Source organism: Talpa occidentalis, unplaced genomic scaffold (genome assembly GCF_014898055.3).
Source record: "Talpa occidentalis isolate TD23 unplaced genomic scaffold, MPIMG_talOcc4v2.1 talOcc4.13, whole genome shotgun sequence".
Classification (NCBI taxonomy): Eukaryota; Metazoa; Chordata; class Mammalia; order Eulipotyphla; family Talpidae; genus Talpa; species Talpa occidentalis.
Window position 1 is genome coordinate 19797429 of NW_023601322.1, and position 20226 is coordinate 19817654.

The 20226-nt window shown below is 37.2% G+C and overlaps 1 protein-coding gene across 5 annotated transcripts in view; it reads left to right on the forward strand.

Moving 5' to 3' along the window:
• Window positions 1–20226, forward strand: part of SMAD2 (SMAD family member 2) — a 63092-nt gene that overhangs the window by 3006 nt on the left and 39860 nt on the right. For 2 of the 5 annotated variants that reach the window (XM_037508549.2, XM_037508548.2), the window contains exons 2-3: window positions 1189–1286; window positions 15876–16158. In XM_037508549.2, the coding sequence (XP_037364446.1) occupies window positions 15923–16158 (236 nt within the window). In that variant the 5' untranslated portion in view covers window positions 1189–1286; window positions 15876–15922. Of the gene's footprint in view, window positions 1–1188; window positions 1287–2138; window positions 2221–15875; window positions 16159–20226 lie in introns of all 5 variants that reach the window. The other 3 variants (XM_037508551.1, XM_037508552.2, XM_037508550.2) reach the window with 2 other exon arrangements.

Genomic DNA, 20226 nt, shown 5'->3' on the forward strand with positions numbered 1-20226 from the left:
GCTGTCAGATACAGAGGACAGAATTAGAGAAGAGATCAAATGTTAACTCAGTGTCACTGGCAGCATTGCCTTTTGGGGAAACTTGTCACCATTTTTGCATGGTCTATACAGACTGAAGATACAGGTATTCTTTCAGAAACATTTGTTGAAGAGATGAACACTTTCAGAGATAAACTTAATTTCACCTTAGTTTGATTGTCTGTTGGTTGGGAAAAGATGGCACACTTGAATCAGTGAGGTTCCAGTGGAAGCTCAATAAAGTATAAAAACACGTAGTTAAACCAAGAATAAGGATTGGAAAGCATGTAGTGGAAAGATTGTGAACTTTGGAGTCAGAGAGACCTAGGCTAATAGTTTCTCAGGTTCTACACTGGGCAAATAACTCCTGAGCTTTGATTTTCTGACTGAAAATGGAGGTAATAGCACCTACCTCTTAATGTTATTAAAAGGATTAAATGACAGTGATTAAAGTGCCTAGAACATTGCTTCAGACATAAGGATCCTCCCAGATGATCTCTTTTCTAGTTGTGGTTTTCAGTTTTTTTTCCTGATCCAAATGGTTTGCCCAAACTCTTGTCCTTAAAAAATGCATTTGAGAACCAGGATACTAGCAGAAAGAAAACTTAAAGTAGCAAAATTGTCCAAGTTCATGCCTTAACGTTTTTAGTGGTTCTAATTAAGAGTCATTGGGACCCTTAATTAGAACCTGTTGGCATTTATTTCAAATGTTTGTAACAGAGTTATTGTGACTTTCCAATTAGTCGAGTAGATTGTGGATAATGTGGGAGGCTTAGGGGATAGTGTTGTGGGGTGGGGTGGAAGGATGGGAACTGTTAGCCTACTGTTTATTGTCAGGAAAAAACAGATAACAACCTGGTGAGGATAATAGAGATAATCTACAAGACACAAAAACAAATATTCAAAGCCTAACTAGCATGTCTGGAACCATTCAGCGCAGGACCAGACCTGAAAGCATACTAATGAATGTTCATCAGTTAGCTTAAATCATGTTTGGGGAAATTTTTTTAAGACTGTGGTAATCTACATGATACTCTTTAGATTGTCATTCAGGATGATTAACAAATGTTCTTTAAAGGGTAGGATGATATGCCTTAAAGAAAGACATTTTCATGAAAAATCCAAGTACCTACTATGACCAATATGTTTTTCATTTGTCTTGCCATTCAGAGAGCTGAATTCCAGACTGAAAAGCCTTTCATGCTAGCCCAGTAATAAAAAAGGTGATCTCAATGGCATAGCACCCAATGCCACACCTTTTATTCAAAGTAAGTCATTTTTTTTTGTCATTCTATAGGAGCGTCTTGTTAAACTTCTCACTCATGATTTTTTTTTTTTTTTAAGATTTATTATTCATACAAGAGATGGCATACAGGCCAGAGGTCTGGGGGGTGAGGGGATTCACCAGAGAACCAGAGACAGAGTGGGGAATAGAACAGGCCGATTGACTGAAATACACTGCTGAGGGGAGCAGGGGTGAGTCAGGAGAGGTCTGTTGTGCTTCGTGGGGTAGCTCCCTGGCCGGGGAGCTAACTCAGGCAACAGGGCAATAACGTGATAATGCTGAGACTTAACCCCTGCACCACCAGGGAGGCCCAGAAAATGTACGTCTTAATGATTCTTTAAATTACAAAATGTGGAGTATGAATCTGATTTGCAAAGCTCACAGAATAAATAGATAAATTTTGCAATGTAACTGGATTCATGTGCTTTCTCTCTTGAATGAACTATGGAAACTTTTTTCCTCAGTAGAGATGCTCTATCTGAATCCATATTTTCCACATTTAAATACACCTTTTATTTCACATACAGTGGTTAGGCTATAGTTCATAATAAGCTGAGCAATTAAATTTTTTCTTTACAAAATGTTTTACATATCAAGATGATTCAGCTTCGACCTAAGGTTTGAGTTTTGTCCATTTCTGGTCTAAAATAGTATACATACTTAAAAGAGCAAGCGTACACGCATGCTCACACACACAACACACATGCACACAGCAACCAGAAAGCTCTTAACGAAAAGCAACAGAGCAAAACTTTGTGCAGAATCTCAGAATGTAAGGGAAATGGACTGTTGTTGAAGCCTAAACTACTGAGTTTTCCTCTTATTTAATCCCCAGGAAGGCTAGGAGGCTCCACTGATCTTGAAGAAAAATTTTTGTGTTGACCTGCACCATCCATTATAGGAGCTGCTAGCTACAGGTGCTGTTTAGTACTTAAAATGTGGCTTCTGTGACTGAGGAAATGACCGTTAAGTTTAATTTTAATGGACCACCACTATTCGGGGACTTTGTGTCAACTTTTACACCAACGCTGTACTCATTTAAGGTGGGCTGCAGCAGAGGGTCAAGACAGACTGGGTATTTGAAGGACAAATAATACTGAATACTTGCGCTGACTTGAGTCTGTCCCTGTGTAGTCTCCTGATAGCTGAATACTTTTTTATAATCGCGGGATGGTTTATTTTTGGGTATTTAATTTTTCCAAGTTTTTTACAGAACTGGAGATTCCACATAACTAATTAAAGGTAAAGGAAAGTAACTCATGAACAAGTAGTGTTTTTACACAGCAGTAATGTGGACTTTTACCGAACTAGTCATCTACTTTCAGGATCATATTTGAACTAATATTAAAATACTAGCTATTTACAGTCCATAAAATTGAATACATGAATGCTTTCTGTATGCATTTGTTTAAAAAACTATCCATTGTTTTTCATGGGGCCAACTTACATTTCCAACTGGTGGTGTTTGTCTTTACTAGCTTACAAGTTTGGAAAAAGCAATTTCAGCGAGAATTGAGTTTTTTTTTATAAATTGGTTTTTATGGTTTTTTTGTTTTTTTTTTTTTTTTCCCCCTAATGCTTTCTGTTGTCCTGATATCTTTGACTAAATAAAACAGCTGTAAACATCCAGGTCATTACTAAACTTTTTTCTCTGCTTTGTGTGATACATGTTTGAACTTGGATTAATGGAATTCCAATGGTAATTATGTATTTACAGTGGTTCTTCATATGTTCTGTGTGAGGCAACACTATCACACTTCAAGTATTTTATGATATTTTTTAAATAAAAATTTATGTAGATATTTGGGGAATATTTTTGTATTTGTAATTTAAAGTACTTGAAATATTTTATACTCAATCATATCCTTTGTTCTCTAACTTTGTGAAGTATTTTTTGCTACTCTTTCATACTCCCCTTCTCACTTTCCTTTTAGAGATCATCCGTGAATTCTAAACTGCCAAATTCAACGCTCTGGCAGTCTTTCCTCAATCATACTACTACTGTCTTCAGTGTTTGTCATTACTGATTATACACTCTATCTTGATTTCTTAAAACCACACAGACATGCTTGAACCACACACATTGGGTTCATTCCTCCTGCTAAGCTAAAGTGTGATAAAATCTAAGATGTTTTCCCCCTTTTTTCTGTATTTAGTTGATCTAGAGAAGGAGAGGGAGAGAAAATAACTGGGTAGCAGAAATTTAGAAAAATCAGAGTTAAGAGCTGACCTGTAGAAATTTGCTAGATCAAGGATCTAGTAGTTGGGGATGGGGTTATAATGTCATATGGAAAAAAGAATAACTGGTAATTTCATGCTCAAAAAGAAGTAATAACACTTTTATGATATCATTGAAACATACGTAGCCACTGGGGAAAAACAAGCCTCAAACCTTTATGGAGGAATTGAAAAAAATCCCTCTGAAGACAGATTTAAATATCACATGAAGGTCAAACAGGGTAAATAAAAACAACCCACAGCTAGATGTAGAATGGTTGGGTTTTTTGTTTTGTTTTTCATTTTTTAAATAGGCAATACATTATTGTAATTTGAAAAATACTAAAGGATATTCAATGAAAATTTCTTGTCCAGCCTCTTCCTTGCCAATCCGGTTGCCTTTCCAAAGGCAAGTAGCATTACTAAGACTTTGTGTTTAGTTACAGAGATCTTATGCAAATATAAACAACTTTGTTCATGTATTACCTTTCAGTGCAAATGATTATGTATTTTTTTTAAGATTTATTTATTTATGCATACAAGAACTGGGGTACAGGCCCGAGGTGTGGGTGATGAGAGGATTCACCAGAAACAGTGGGGAACAGAACAGGCGGACCCACTGAAATACACTGCTGAGGAGAGCAGCAGGTGAGACCGGAGAGGTCTGCTGCTCCATGTGGATCAGTTCCCTGGCCTGGAATTGAAATTGTGCTGCAGTGACTGCTGATAGCTTCCTTGTGCTGAGAGTTAACTCATTGCGCCACCAGGGAGGCCCCCTGATTATGTATTTTACTTAATAATGCATTTGACATTCCATGTAATTACTGAGTGGCTTTTTACTTTTGACTTCAAAATATCCTTCTGTATGATTTCTATATTTCATCAGCCTGTTGATGGACATTTAGGTGATTTCCAGTCATGTATTACAAACAGTGCTGCGACAAGCAACTTTGTTTAGATGCCGTTACATGCATACCTAAGATAGATTTCTAGAAGTAGGTCAAAGGATATCTACACTTGTATGTTTATATTAGGGAATGTACTTCATTCATTTTTTCAATAGGTAATATTGACACATACAACACAGTACAAAATTCAAACAGAACGAAATAGTAAATAATATAAAGTAAGTCTCCGTAAAATTCCTGTGTCTCGCTATCCATTTCCACTTTCCAGAACTGTAACCATGGTTACTAGCTTTTTGTGTATCCTGCTGGAGCTGCTCTGTCCAGTACCTCACCACTAGCCACATGTGGGTATTGGACACTTGAAATGTGGCTAGAATGATTTCAGATGGACTGCAAGTGTAAAATACCTACTAGGTTTATAATAGCACAAAAATAGTGTGAAATATCTCAGTAATGTTTGATACTGATTATACACTGAGATTATTTTAGCTATATGGGGTAAATTAAAAAATTATTAAAATGACTAATTTCAGGGCCTCCGCAGTGGCGTAGGCGGTTGAGTGCCCCACTGTGAAGCTGTTTGCAGCCTCTGCAGTGTGGGTTCGATCCCGGCCAGTGGAGAGAATCCCACATGGCGTGGCAGACCTCTCCTGTCTCTCCCGCTGCTCCCCTCAGCAGTGTATTTCGTCAGTCTGCCTGTTCTGTTCCCTGTTCTGTCGCTGGTGAATCCTCTCACCCTCCCGTGCATCTGGCCTATACCCTTGGTATAGGCCAGCTATAGGTATAAAACATAAATAAATAAAATCTTTTAAAAAAATGACATTTCACCATTGATGTTACTTTGCTTTTTTTATGGGCTAGTAGAAAATTTACATTTATATTTGGGTTTACTGTTTTAAATGAATTTCATCTATCTGTAAACATGGAAGAAATGAGAATTCTCTTGTTACTTTTTTTTTTTTTTTTTTTTTTAGTATTGCTTTGTAATCTATGGGATCAGAAATCTCTTCCTAAGATGTTGGTTAATAGAGGTATCCAGGGCTTCCTTGGTGGCACAGGCAGTTGAGCGCAGCACTGTGAAGCTGTCTGCAGCCTCTGCAGTGTGGGTTCTATCCCGGCCGGCCACGGAGATACCCACATGGCATGGCAGACCTCTCCTGGCTTGCCCGCTGCTCCCCTCAGCAGTGTATTTCAGTTGGTCTGCCGGTCTGTTCCCCGCTCTATCTCTGGTGAATCCTCTCACCCTCCCGCACATCTGGCCTGTATCCCGGTTCTTGTATAAATAAATAAATCTTAAAAAAAAAAAAAAAGAGGTATCCAACTGATCTATTGCTTCATTGCTCATGCTTAACCATTTACCATGATCATTTTGGGTCTCATCAATGTCACTCATGCCCCTGTTGCCCTATAGTGTTTGTTCACTTTGGAGAGAAACCTGATACTATTCTTGGCTACATGTTTTTGAACCTGCTCCAGTTTGTGCTGGTTGTCTCTATACATAATACCCAGCCATCAGTCTTGGGATCCCACTTCAACTTTGTCCTTCCTTCGATCTCCCATTCTTCTTTTGCTCTTTCCTCTTTTTTGGTGAAACATACCCTTAAAGACGTTCCTTGAGAGAGATTGGGGGTAAATGCTTGGGGATGTTCTGTGTCTGAAAATACCTTTATTATCTCTTGGTTGATAAGGGAATTACAGGATGGAAATAATTTTTTTCCAGAATTATGAAGGTTTGGCTCTACTGACTCTTAATTACTACAATATTATTGAGAAAACCAAAGCTTTTCTGATTGTTTTTTTTCTTATGGAGACTTTAGGTTCTTTCTTTGTCCTAGGCATTCTTAAGTTTCACGGCTACGGTCCTTGACGTGGGTAGTTTTCATCCATTGACCTGCGGTCTTGAATGGGACCTAGCCATTTGGAAACTACTATCTCTCAGTGCAGAGAGTTCTTTTTCTCGAGTTCTTTAATTGTCCCTCCTCTCTTTCTGGGACTCCTGGATGGACATTGGACTTCCTGAACTCTACTTTCTCCTTTCTGAACTCTTCTCCTTTCTCTACTATTTTCCATCTTCCTTTATCTCTTTATCTTCTAGCCTTTCCTTTGAATATTTCCTTTGTAAAACATGGTGCTCTTGCTTCAGGTTTGCTGTTATCTTCTCAATTCTTCTGACTATGTAGGTAATTTTACAGTATTTTCATTTTCTGTATAGTGTCAGAATTTTTGCTTGTATTGTTTTCATCATTTTCCCTTGATTAAAGTAATTCTTGATAAAGGTGGGTCTAAAATAAGCTGATCGGAAACAGTACGTGGGTGAAGTTTGTCTCCTTTCAGTTTCACTGTAGAGTGATCTGAGTGGGCTGTTTGTTGGTAAACTCTCAATATTAGTATCTGCAGTCTCTCCTCCTGGTTTGATGAGGTACCTAGAGAGGAGTCTTTACTAAATGAGTAAAGGTCTGGCTCTGGTGTTTCGGGAGCCAGAGCCCAGTGGAGGAAAGGGTTGGGGCGTCTCTGCATTGAACATGTAGTGGTGTGCTCATGTTCATTTAACCCCTCTTCGCCAAGCAGTCCCCTAATCCATGGGGACTGTTGCCCTCTGAGGAGAATGACCTTTTTGTCTTTTGAGGATGGAGGGGGTTTTTACCTACTGACACAGTGTGGGAGAGTGGATCTATGGAACTCATTGCTTTTCAGATTTCTCTTACCCAATCCTGCCTGTTTTGTCTTCTCCGTCCTGGCCCTCAATTCCTGCTATGACTGGTACTGTCTGATACTTAACCTTTTGAGGTGCTGTGGAAATCAGGTTGTTTCACCACATTTAGCCTATTGTCAGTAGTTTCTCATCTGTTCACACTAACTGTTCATCTGTCCATTTTCCAGTTAGCAAAATTTTTGCTTCTCTTTTCCTACTTTCCCTAATCTCATGAAATTTTTTTTCTTTTTAAATTTCTTTATTATGGTTTTTAATAGGTTGTCTGTTATATTCACCTGTAACCACTGTTTAAAGTTTTCCACTGAAAAATTTCAAAGGATAGACCTTTGGAAGAATTTGAAGTATAACTCCAAATCAGTTGAGATGAGGGGTTGGAATGAAGAAAATGTGATCATTCCTATGGAACACAGGAATGGAGGGAAAAAAACGCAAGGCAAATCCACGGTGTTACAAAACACAGAATAATAGAAAATAAGCTTAGCATCTCCATAAACCCAATACATAATTATACATTAAGCTTGCTATTTAATGGGAATTGAATTTAAAAAAAAAAAAACTGAAAGACTTTTATTGGTGGGCATACCTACTATCACATAGTTTCAAAGTAAAGGAATGGGAAAAGATATACTAGCCATAATCTGCGTCTTAGTCCGTTTGAGCTACTGTAACAGAATTCCATGGACTTGAGGGCTTATTAGGAACAGAACTTTATTTCTCATGGTTCTGAAAGCTGAAAGGCTAAGATCAAGGCATGGACAGTGTCTGGTGATGGCCCCCTTCCTATGGGTTGGAAAAGTCATGATGTATTTTTTCTGTTTTTTAAGCAAAAGTGCTTGAAAGGCATGACTTTTGCGACAACCCAAGAACTAGTTTATAGACAGCTGTCTTTTTGTTGTAATCTCACATGGTAAAAGGGGACAAGGGAATTCCTTGGGTGGCTTTTACGAGAGTAGTAACCCTATTCCTGAGGACTTTACTCTTATGACCTAATCACTTCCCAGAAGGCCCCACCAGAAAACATCTCCGTCGCATTGGGGATTGTTTTAACACATGATTTGGGGAAATGGAGACACAAATACTTTGCCTGTAGCTTCTCCCATTTTGCTATAAATGTTAACATTTTCTTTCTTATGACTCAGTAGTATTCCATCGTATGGCTGTCTTCTTGATCCACTCTTCCATCAGTGGACACTAGGTTGTCGCCATATCTTGGCTCTTGTAAGTAATGCTGTAATAAACATTGTAGAGCATGTAACTTTTAGTTGATGGTTTTCTGGGTTTTTTTTTTTTTTGGTAAATGCCCAAGAATGAGATTGGGTCACACTATATTTCCGTTTTTAATGTTTTAAGGTAAATTCAGATGACTTTCCAAAATGACTCTTAACAGTTTACACTCCTGCCAATAGTATAAGATGGTTCCTCTTTTACCACATGCTCTCCAGTACTTATTTCATGGGTGTTAACACTGCTATTGTCAAACTCTCATTTTTCTTTATTTACAAATTCCCTCTGAACAAATGTCCCATTGCCGCCATTTTTTCTGTATTGATAAAGAAAGTCACTGTCTTGCTTATTGATCCCTTTCAAGTTATTAGTGTCTGCACTAGCGCAGGACTGTTGGGAGTGTCAGGGCAGTATTATTATGTAGAATACCATGAAATAGTCCATAAAAAGGGTGTCCATGGGCCTCCCTGGTGGCTCAGGGGGTTGGTTGAGTGCTGGGCTGCGAAGCTGCCCACAGCCTCTACAACGCCGGTTCGATCCCCGGCTGCCCGTGAGGGTCCCACATGGCGTGCAGACCTCTCCTGCCTCACCCACTGCTTCCCACAGCAGTGTACTTCGTCAGTCTGCCTGTTCTGCTCCCTGCTCTGGCTCTGGTGAATTCTCTCACCCTTCCGTGCTTCTGACTGTACCCAGAGCTTGTATATACATCTTTTAAAAAAAAAAGGGTATCCATGGCCGCATTATGAAATCTGACATAGTACTTGTCCTCCTCTTGGAGACTCTTGGGACAGTCTCCAAGATTGAGTTTGGAGACCCACTGATTTTTTTTCCGTTTTGAGGGGTATGCATATGACTTAATAATTAGCTCGTGATTATTCTAGCAAACTATACCAGGGCCTGAGTATCTTCAGTTGGAAGACCATTTTTGCGTACAATTTTTTGAGACTTCAGAGTCCTTTTTAGAGAATTACGCTTTTTTTTCCTTAGTGAATGTATAGCTCTATTAAGCCGCCTTACCATTAGCACTCAAATAAGCTTGTGGTTAGATGTCATTTTTGAGCTCTCAGTTTTTATTCTCAGCATTAAAAATATTTTGCACAACCCTCTGTTCATACTCCCCAACATTTGCCTAGATGTTCTTGCAGAGGCTGTCCCTACAAGTTGTGAGCAGACACCTGTAGACTTAACATCTTTGGTAAAATATAAATTCCTCCCTTCTGAAATTTACAGTATGCATTGGCATATTGAAAGTATGAGGTCTTGCGTAAAGAAATCCAGTAAGCTTTCTCTAGAAACTTCTTGCTGTATTTGTCCAGATTTTTAAAAAAAAATTTGAATTGTAATTTACATTAGATCAATACTCAAATCTTAAATGTTCAATTCTTTTGATAAATGTGTACTCACATTACTACTACTTAGAACAAGATACAAAAGGCAGTTTTATCACTTCTAAAAGGTACTTTGTACCTCTAAGCAGTTCTCTGCATGTCCTCTTTTCTGAGATAATTGTTTTGACTTCTGTCACTAGACTAGTTCCACTTACTGGAAGTTAAATGGAATCAGTATATTTTTTTGTGTCTTTTGCCCAGCGTGATGTTTTGGAGATTCATCTGTGATATGAAGTGTATAAAGTAGCTCACTCATTTTTCTTCCAGAGCGGTGTTCCTTGGAATAAATTTGCCATTTTTTTTGTTTGTTTGTTTTTTCCAGCTCATGTTGATTTTATATACCACTCGGTGGAAGTATGTTTTCATCTTTATTAAATATTGGGTTGTCGGAAAAGTAAATGTGTCATGACTTTTCCAACAACCCAATATATGCTTAGGTGTGGGTGGAATTGTGATACAGACTAGTTGTGTGTTTAACTTTTTAGGCACTTGACAGTTTTCCTAAGGTGCCGTGCCATTTTAAACTCCTTTGAACAATGTATAAGTATTCCGGTTCATATAACTAGGTTCAGATCTCCATAACCAGGGAATGTTATTTTATATGACAAAAGGGACTTTCCAGATGAGATTAATCTTGACATTGGGGGACCTGGGTCAGCCCTAAATGTAATCACAATGTTCTTATAAGAGGAAAATAGAGATTTGACTTGGAAGAAAGCAGTTAGACATGGAAGCAGAGATGGGAGTGATCTGCTTTGAAGATGGAGAAAGGGGGCGCAAGACATGTATTGCTAGAGCACTGGGAGGCTGAAAATGGGAGGAAATGATTTCTCTCCTTAGACCCTCAGAAAGGAACTAGTCAGGTCATCTGGACTTTGATCTATTGACATGGTAAATTTCTGTTGTTTTTAGGGCACTGAGCTTGTGGTACTTTGTTACAGCAGCTATAAGAATCTAGAATACTCCACATCCTCTCCAATATTTGGTGGTGTCAGGATATTTTTAAACCGTTCTAGATTGTGCAAAATTATATTGCTTTGTGGTTTTAGTTTGTATTTTCCTGGTGATCATTGATATTAAACACCCTTGATGTGCTTATTGGTTGTTCCTGTATCCCTGTTCATGAAATATCTGTAATGTGACTTGCTTATTTTTTAAAACTTGAGTTCATCTTTTTCTTTGATTTTCAGTTTTTTTTTTAAAGATTTATTTATTTATTTATACAAGAACTGGGTACAGTCAGAAGAACGGGAGGGTGAGAGAATTCACCAGAGCCAGAACAGAACAGACACACTGACGAAATGCACTGTTGAGGGGAGCAGCGGGTGCGGCAGGAGAGGTCTTTCGCGCCACGTGGGACCCTTGCCAGCGGCAGGGGATGGAACCTGCGCTGCAGAGGCTGTGGGCAGCTTTGCAGCCCAGCACTCAACCGCTGCGCCACCAGGGGAGGCCCTGATTTTCAGTTCTTTACATTTTCTAGATAGTAGTCCTTTGTCTTTTGTATGTGTACAGTAAATAATTTTTTGTAGTCTTTGATTTACATACTCATTTTCCAGCGGTGTCTTGATGAACAGATATTTTTAATCTTGATGAAGATTTACTTTACATGTCTTTTGTGGTTAGTACTTTCTGTGTCTTAGAGTCATAAAGACATTTTGTGTTTTCCTCTAAGAGCTCAAGAGTCAGCTTTCCCCGTTGAGGATAAGATAAGGTAGTGGTTGAGGCCTAATATTTTGCATATTGTTGACAAGTTGCTGAGAAATAGATTGATTTGGTGCCTTTTTGGAAAATGAGTTGAGAGCGTATATGTAGTCTATTTCTGGGCTTTCATCTAGTTCATCAATACTTAATTTTCTTATGCCCACTCTATACTCTTTTGACTATAAGACTTTTTTAGTAAGTCTTGAAGTAGGGTGGTGTAAGTCCTCCAATATCCTTTTTCATTTTTTTCCAGATTGGCTTGGTTATTCTATATCTTCTTTGTTAGCATAGGAATTTTAGCCTCATGATATTAGTTTCTTAAAAAAAAAAAAACGCTGCTGGAATTTTGATAGGCGTTGCATTGACTATAAACATCAAACTGGGAAGAATGGACAGTTAAATGCACTGAGTCTTCTGTGTCATGAATATGGTCTCTCTCATTTCAGTCTTCTTTCATTTCTCAGCAATATTTTGCAATTCTTAGTTTAGGTTCGTGAGTATATAGTTTCTGTCGTTGCCATTGTAACTGATTTTATTTTCCTATTCTTTGCTTGTATGTAAAAATACACTGAATTTTTTGTATGTTGACCTATCTTGAAACGTGCTAAATTCATTTACTGGTTTTATTAGTGTATTTGTAAATTCCATGAGGACAGTTACATCACCAGAGAAAATACTTCTTTCCACTCTTTCTTTGCTTTCTGTTTTTTGCCTTATTAGACTGACTAGAACATCTAGTGAGTTCATTATTCAATAGAAGTGGTGACAGTGGATGTCCTTGTCTTACTGCCACTTGTGAGGGAAAAGGATTTACTGTTTCACCATGTTACTGGCTTTATATGTTACTAGCTTTTTTTTTTTTTTTAATCAGTGTCTTTTTTCAGAATGAAGAATTTCTTCCTCTTTTCTATTTCTAATTTGCTGAGAGATCTTAATCATGGAAGGATATTAACACTGCTTTTTCTTTCCTGTATCAATTAAAAAAAACTTAAGAATTTTTTTCCTTATTGTAAATAGTACTTGATTTTTGAACGTTAAAACAGTTTCCTCACTAAGATAACCCCCACTTGGTGGTATTACATTTTCTGTACACTTTACTATATACTGCTAGTATTTTGTTAATGATTTTTGCAAAAGTAGTGGGCTTTTGCTTTATATTAATACAGGATCTTGGGCCCAGTCCAGTTTCTTGCTCCTGCTCCAATATCAGGCAGCTGCTCCTGCTACTCATCCCTTATCATCAGTGTATCTTTGTGACTAGTGGCAGCAGTGTTTCCTGGCTTCCTCTGGTTGTCGTTACTGGTGAAGGGCTTATTTGTTTGGGGTGGTGGGCAAGTAGGTTTTTTCCCCACTCACCACCTCCAACAATAGCACTTAACTTTTGAACTTTGGCTCTACACTTCCATTTCCATAGGGCCTCAGGTCTCCTTCTCCTCCCCTAATGGAAGGCTTTTGCTTCACCTGAGATGTTACTAAGCGGAAGGAGTTCTTTCCCATCTTCTGCCCTATACCGATCTTTATCAAGAGCACTTTATCAAGAGGCCATTGGGAAAGGGCTTGTGAATGAGTGCAGATGCCCCTTCTACCTGGATCTGCCGACATTATTAACTGTCGTCCTGACAGTGTTTATCTTTACTTTTATCTTTGCTATTCAGCAGGTTGAGCATGGCTGTATTTCCTTTGAGTTTGTAGGTTGGAACGTTCTTGGCTGCTACTGCTTCATATATTTTTTTCTGTCCCACTCTCCCTTTCCTCTCATTTGGGATTCCAATTAAATCCAGTTAACATATTAGATGTTCTGTTTTTTTGCCCCACACTTTTTTTTTTCCTGCTTGTATTTCAGTGTGTGTGCTTCAGTTTGGCCTGTTTCAAGTTCACTGCTCATTTCTGCCTGGTATTAAATTATTAATTTCTTATACTGTAAGTTTCATGTGTAGCAGTTCTCTGTGATCCTTTTTTCATAGCTTCAATGTGATGAAATTCCTCATTTTATTATGTGTCTGTCTCATCCATCAAATTCTTCAGTGTTTACATCATAGTTATTTTAAAGTCTATATCTGATAATTCCAACAACTGGGTTCTCACTTTCTGGTTATAGTAATAGTTTCCTGTCTTACCTGTGTGCTTGCCCTGTGTCTTACAACTTTTGATTGAATGTTGAACATTTGTATAAAAAAGCAGATTGAAGTAACTTTCATTTACCTTCAGAAAATGACTTTTTTTTTTTTTTTGTTAATCTGATAAATCATGGGGCTAAGTTAATAAGATGTGGGCTTTGTTGCACAGGTTTAGTTTGATTTCGTTCAAGTGATTTGAGAACAGGATTAAAACTTTACTCTGCAAGATTTGTTGTCTGCATGTAATTGCAGTATTCCTTTGTGCTGTATCTGAGCCATCAACTTTCTGAACCATGGGCTATTTCTTTGATAAACCCAGCTGTCAGTTCTTTGGTCATCCTGGAGTTCTTTTTGCTCCCCAGTCCTGTCCCAGCCTATTGTAGCTTAAGGTAACTCTCAACTAGTAAATAACCTTTGAGGGATTTCTCTCAGCAATCCTTCTTTACCCCATCCTCTGTCTGTAATAGCTGAGTGGAAGCTTTTCTCTCCTCTCTCTCATCCTATTTCAGCTCTTGGCAGCTCATTGTCTAGAATCTCTTGAATTAATATCTCTTGCCTACCCACTCCCCCTTCCCCTTTCAGAGGACTCATTCCTTGCATTTGAAAGAGACCATAGTTCCTTAGGGTACCTCTTAGTTTTCCAGTCCTTTTTCTCAACCCTCAAAACTGGCATATTTGGGCAAGCACTTGGTGAAGCTGTGGGAATGAGCGGTTAGGTGATGCAGATTTGCTCTGTGAGATCCTTGGAATTCTAATACATTATGTCACCCTACATGTTGTCATTAAAATTAAAGTTTATGCTGGTTTCTATGGTGGGATTATTCTTCCTTTGTCCCACTCTACTGGGAAAGAGACTATCCATGTGTGTCTTTATCAACATCCAACACTTTCTGGAATTTGAGTCTACTTAGATTCCTCTGTATCTTTTATCTTTCATTTTTTATTCATACAATAGCTGGGGTACAGGCTAGAGGCGCGGGACGGTGAGAGGATTCACCAGAGACAGATTGGGAAGCAGCGGGCATGACCGGAGAGGTCTGCTGCGCCATATGGGTTGCTCCCTGGCCAGCCGGGAATCGAACCCCCACTGCAGAGGCTGTAGACAGCTTCACAGCACTGCGCTCAACCCGCTGCGCCACCAGGGGGGCCCAGATTCCTCTGTATCTTTAACTCTTGATGAAATCAGGATTTTGTAGCTTACCTGACTTGTTTTGATAGATTGTTAGGGTGAAATGTTTGGGGGCTTTCTCCATCTTGATTACAGCTAAACTCTTGTGGAATACTATATCATATATAGTATGGCAAATTCTTAGTAAATTTTTGTTATTTTACTGTAGTTGATTTCCTATTGTATTTCTCAGAGCTAGGTTTCTAAATCTTTCTTGTTCTCAAATTTTAACTCTTACTCTGTTCTCAAATGATAAATGATCTGGTCTCTTACTTTGAGATTAAGTAAGCCATTAAAATTTAATTGAGGGGCTTGTGGAGGGTGTGGGAAGCATTTGTTTTAGGTGCATAGGAAACTAAGCAAATGGAAAAGTAAGATAATTAACTCTGGGGAAAAGAAGCATTATTATATAGCAGTTGACTACTGATCTCATCAGTATTATATACTTGATTATTTATCCTCAAATGGGATATCATTATTTTTAAGGTTGGAAGAAAGGAAGAATGTTAAAAGATTTTAAAGAATTATTTGTCATTGTGGAAGGAAGAACTACATTTTACTTACTATGCATGTGTCCTTAGCTTAAAATAGGAAAATATTTTTTTGAAAGGCCTTAATGTAAAGTCTTTTCAAGATATTGTAAAAATGAACCAAACCTTTTCTTTACACTCCTGTTTATCATTGTGTCTTTATTCTTGTTTATTTCACACTGTTTTCATTTCCTTTTTTTATACTTTTAGATTAAGTGTTTTGACATAGATTGAAGTTGTAAAAAGTGGGGAAAAACTTTGTTTTGGTGAGACTATATTAACTATTGATGATATTAAGTTAAAAGTAAAGTAGTATTGGTAATGATAAACTTTAGATAAAGATTTTACTTGTAAGATTAATTATAATTTCCCAGAAAGCCTTGTCCTTAAAACATTGTCTTGTTTTTAAAAGGGTTTGTTTCCCAGTTCATTTAAATTAGTAATGACATCTTTGTGGGTGAAGAAGAGAACTTCTAAAAGACTGTTGTGAAAGTAATAATTTAAATTTCTATTTCATGTTGTAGTTGCTTTCAGTGCTTCATTGAATTATGTGGTTACTTGATTTTAGAATCAGTCTCTAAATTATCCTTTCTATATCTTCTTTAGGTTAGATAAAGGAGAGTCTTTTGTGGACTGCTGTCTTTGGTAAGAACATGTCGTCCATCTTGCCGTTCACTCCACCAGTTGTGAAGAGACTGCTAGGATGGAAGAAATCAGCTGGTGGATCTGGAGGAGCAGGTGGTGGAGAGCAGAATGGACAGGAAGAAAAGTGGTGTGAGAAAGCAGTCAAAAGTTTGGTGAAGAAGCTAAAGAAAACAGGACGATTAGATGAGCTTGAGAAAGCCATCACCACTCAAAATTGTAATACTAAATGTGTTACCATACCAAGGTAAGTGTTGTTAGATCAGAAATTTGATGAGCATACTGTTGAAATTGTTTGAAGGAATCAATCTGAAGGAAAGTTTCTGAAATTTTGTTACTTTCAAGTTACCTGTAAATAGTGATTAAAATAATACAGCTATTACCAATTGTGTTTTGTTTAGTTAAGATTTGATTTTATAATCCATTTTCTTGAACACTGAGAAAGTGTAGTCAAACAAGATAAAACACTTAGAGGTCCTTTACCTTCATTGCCTAAATGCTTCATTGTATGTTCTTAATTCCTGTGATTGAATGACATTTGAATAAAGATTCAGAGCTTTTCTTCACAACCAGTGACTGACAATCTCTCTCCCCCACCCCCCAACCCCACCTCACAGCTTGAGTCAGTAAGGGTTAAAAGAGACTGCTAGCACTGTGATGAATTTTACAGTTTTTGTTTGAATGGCAACATTGCTTCCCTAAAAGAACAGTACAAGAGATGGCTTGTAGATGATGGCTTGTAGACATTGCACTTGGCCAGAAACTTTCTTGAAGATCCATGTCTTATATTGGACAGACTTATTAAAAGTTACAATTTTATTATAAAGATCACTCTGGCTGCAGAAGACAGATGTTAGGGAGATTGGGGTGGGGGTGTGTGTGTTAGTGTTACATAGCGGCTGGTAGATCTGGAAGCAGGGAGATCAGGAAACTGTTTACAGGAGAGTTGTTGGAGACCCAAGTGGTCTCGTGTTAGGTCTGTGTTAGGCTGTGCTAACACAGGAAATAGAAAAATTTGGCGTGTGTTTTGGAAATATGGCTGATTGACTTTGCTAATGAGTTGGCTAATAATTAGGCTGTATTTGTTAAATTTTCATTGTATAATAGTGCCTGGCATTTTGTTTTAGGGATTATTTATTGAATAGCCACTACATATGCGATTTGCTCTTCCTTACTAGAGTTAAAATAGTGTTACTTTAAAAAATGGAAAAGACACTTTCATGAGATGTAATAGGTATTATAAACATGTGAATTCAGGGACTTAGTTTTAAGGAGGGGAATTTTGCTCCCTCTGACTTGTGAATGTTTCCTTCTGAAGGAATGTTGGCACCTGAATTGCATCTTGATAGATGCCAGAGTGGCATGGTGATACTGAGCGTGCTGCCGTAGTGTGTAACTGACGAAAAGGTCTAAGCCTTCATCACAGCTAGTACCCTAAGAGTGTAAAGTGGGCGATGGGACCTGGCAGGAGTGAGTCTACGTGGGTAGTAAAGACTGCAGCATGCTGTGCTGGGGGTTGTAATCGGGTGAGGACAGCATCATTGAAGAGTTTCAGAAAAACAAGACTCAAAAGTAAATCAGATTAATTTTGTATAGCATCTGACCGCAGTGAAGAAAATGGTTGTGAGAGTCAGGGAGATCAGTTAGTGTGTTATCAGTTAGTGTGTTATCTCCCTCATCAAAGGAGCTATGTGATCCAGGAAGACATGGAGCTGTGTTTTTGTGCAGCTTCATCTAAGGCTCAGATTGCCTTTGCAGTGAGGTTATTGGCAGCAGAGCCTAAGAGTGTAGAGTCATGAAATCATGTCCTTTAAGAAACAAAATAGTTAACAGCCTGACGATTCAATTTTACAGAAAATGTTGGTAATTAAACAATGGAGTCGCCTCAATCAAATTTCTTTTTATTTTCCATTACTCCTCTTACAGCCTATTATACAGATTTGTTTATATTCTAGAGCTTTTTTATTATTAAAATTTCTTTTGTACCTTTTACTTGACTGATGAAAGTGAAGTGGTTGTTGTACATTAACTTGTTTGTCACTACACAAGTAAAGTTCCTTGAATATTAGAAACTTGTTTACCTAATTTGGTGGTTTTTTTTTAAATATGGCAAGAAATGTAGATTTGTTAGTATTGGTTGTTTTCTATCAAAAATGTAAATATCTTGTACTATATTTGGTGCCATGTATGGTACAGAGCTTACCTTATTTATAGTAGTAGAACAGTTATGTTATATCAGATTATTTAGTCATGTCTTAACTACTAAATGTCCTTAAACATTCAGACAACACTTAATTGTATAGGATGGGAATTGGGGTGGAAGAGGCCTGTTATGAAGAAATCCAAATTGTTATTAAGACAAAATGTGATTTTAAGAGAATGAATTTAATGTAAGCTTATTTACTTAAAGTTACAAAGTTTTGGTTTTTTTTTTTTTTTTTTTTTTAGATTTATTTATTTATTTATTTAAGCATTGGGTACAGTCAGAAGCGCGGGAGGGTGAGAGAATTCACCAGAGTCAGAGCGGGGAACAGAACAGGAAGACTGACAAAATAACACTGCTGAGGGGAGCAGTGGGCGCGGCAGGAGAGGTCTGTTGGCCTAAAATTACAAATTCTTAATGAAGTAACTTAAGATTCTATAACCCTAAAAATGCACATTGAACTGATGAAGAACATAAAATATAAACTACTTAATTCCAAAAAGTAGCAAATGTTTTCTGTCAGTGTGTTTCATTGACTTTTGGTAGAGTTTCCTTGCTTGGGACTAAACTTAGGGCAGAAACAGACCTGAATTTATGTCCCTTCATCACAGATCCACTAATTATAGTTGGAGGTTTCTGTTAGAACAAAAAATTAGTAGGCATAAAGGATCTAAGTTACACTATTAATCATCCGTTTGATATTTATGAACAATAAATCCAACATCAGCATAATACATAGTCTTTCAAATTGCTCATGGTAACCTTACCCGGAAAGACTATTAATAGGGCTCAAGTCTCAATAAATTTTAGAAGATTGAAATTAACAGTATTTTCTTTACCAATGATAGAACAAATTTAGAAATCCACGTAAGTCATTGATTAAGAAATGGAAATAAAACAAGACAATTCCTTGACCCATGGTTGGTTTAGAAAAAAACGGTAAGAGAAATTAGAGTCACAGCATATCAAATACATGGGCTATAACTACAACAGTGCTTAATAAATAAATGTATTAGAAAAGTTGCCTAACACGTAAGCATTTAGAAAGGATATCAAAAAAAAAAAAGTGGAAGGAAGAAATAAAATATGAACAAAATCAATAACTAGAAAAGAAGTGATAGAGATAATTAGCAAAACCAAATGCTGATTCTTTGGAAAGAAAAAAAAATGATAAACTCTTGTTAGTATAATGGAGATAAAAAAAAAGAGTATCCATAACCATAAATCAATTTTGTCAGAAATAAAGGGTACTATGCTAGAGCTTGTAGACATAGAAAGTGTAATAAGCATATATTTTAAACAATTACATACCAGTTTGATGGCTATACGTGATGGTCAACTTCTTTAAAAATATGTTACCCTAATTGATGTAAGAAGAAGTGAAAAGTTAGGATACCCCTATATCAGTTAAGGAAATTGAATTCATAATAAAATAAACTTTCCTATAGAGAAAACTCAAGGTTTTTAGTTTTTACTGGTTTTGAGTTTTTACTAGTAAACATTTGAACAAGAAATAACATCACTCTACAGAAAATCAGAGGAAAAAGTTACTAGGCCAGCATAACTCTGATATCAATGGCACCAAAGAAAGAAAATTTATAGATTATTTATTATGAACATAGATGAAAAAAATATTCAAAAGTTAATGCTGTTCACTGCATTAACAAAGGAAAAAAATAAGATCATCTCATTTGCTCTAAAGCCTTTTGCAGATCTCCTCTTCCATTCATGACAAAGAATTCCAGTAAACTAGAAATGTATAAAGACTATCCTCAGTGTCACAAAGGTTATTAAGAAAAGTTGACAGTGTTTTCCCTAACATCAGGAATAGTACAAGGATGTCCATTCTTGTGTCTTCATTAATTTAGTGGGGAGCTTAGCAAGTGCACTGAGTCTGGAAAACATTACATAAAAGGCATAAAAATCTGAAAGGATGCACCCTAACTCATGCTTTTTTTTCTACACGCATGATTGCTTACATAAGCATCTTTAAAAAAAAAAAAAGCCACTGAAGTAAATAAGTCAGTAAGGGTGTACTTTATGGATTCAATGTGTAAAAAACAGATGGATTTTTATAAATATTAACAGCAAAGTAATGGAAGTAATATTAAG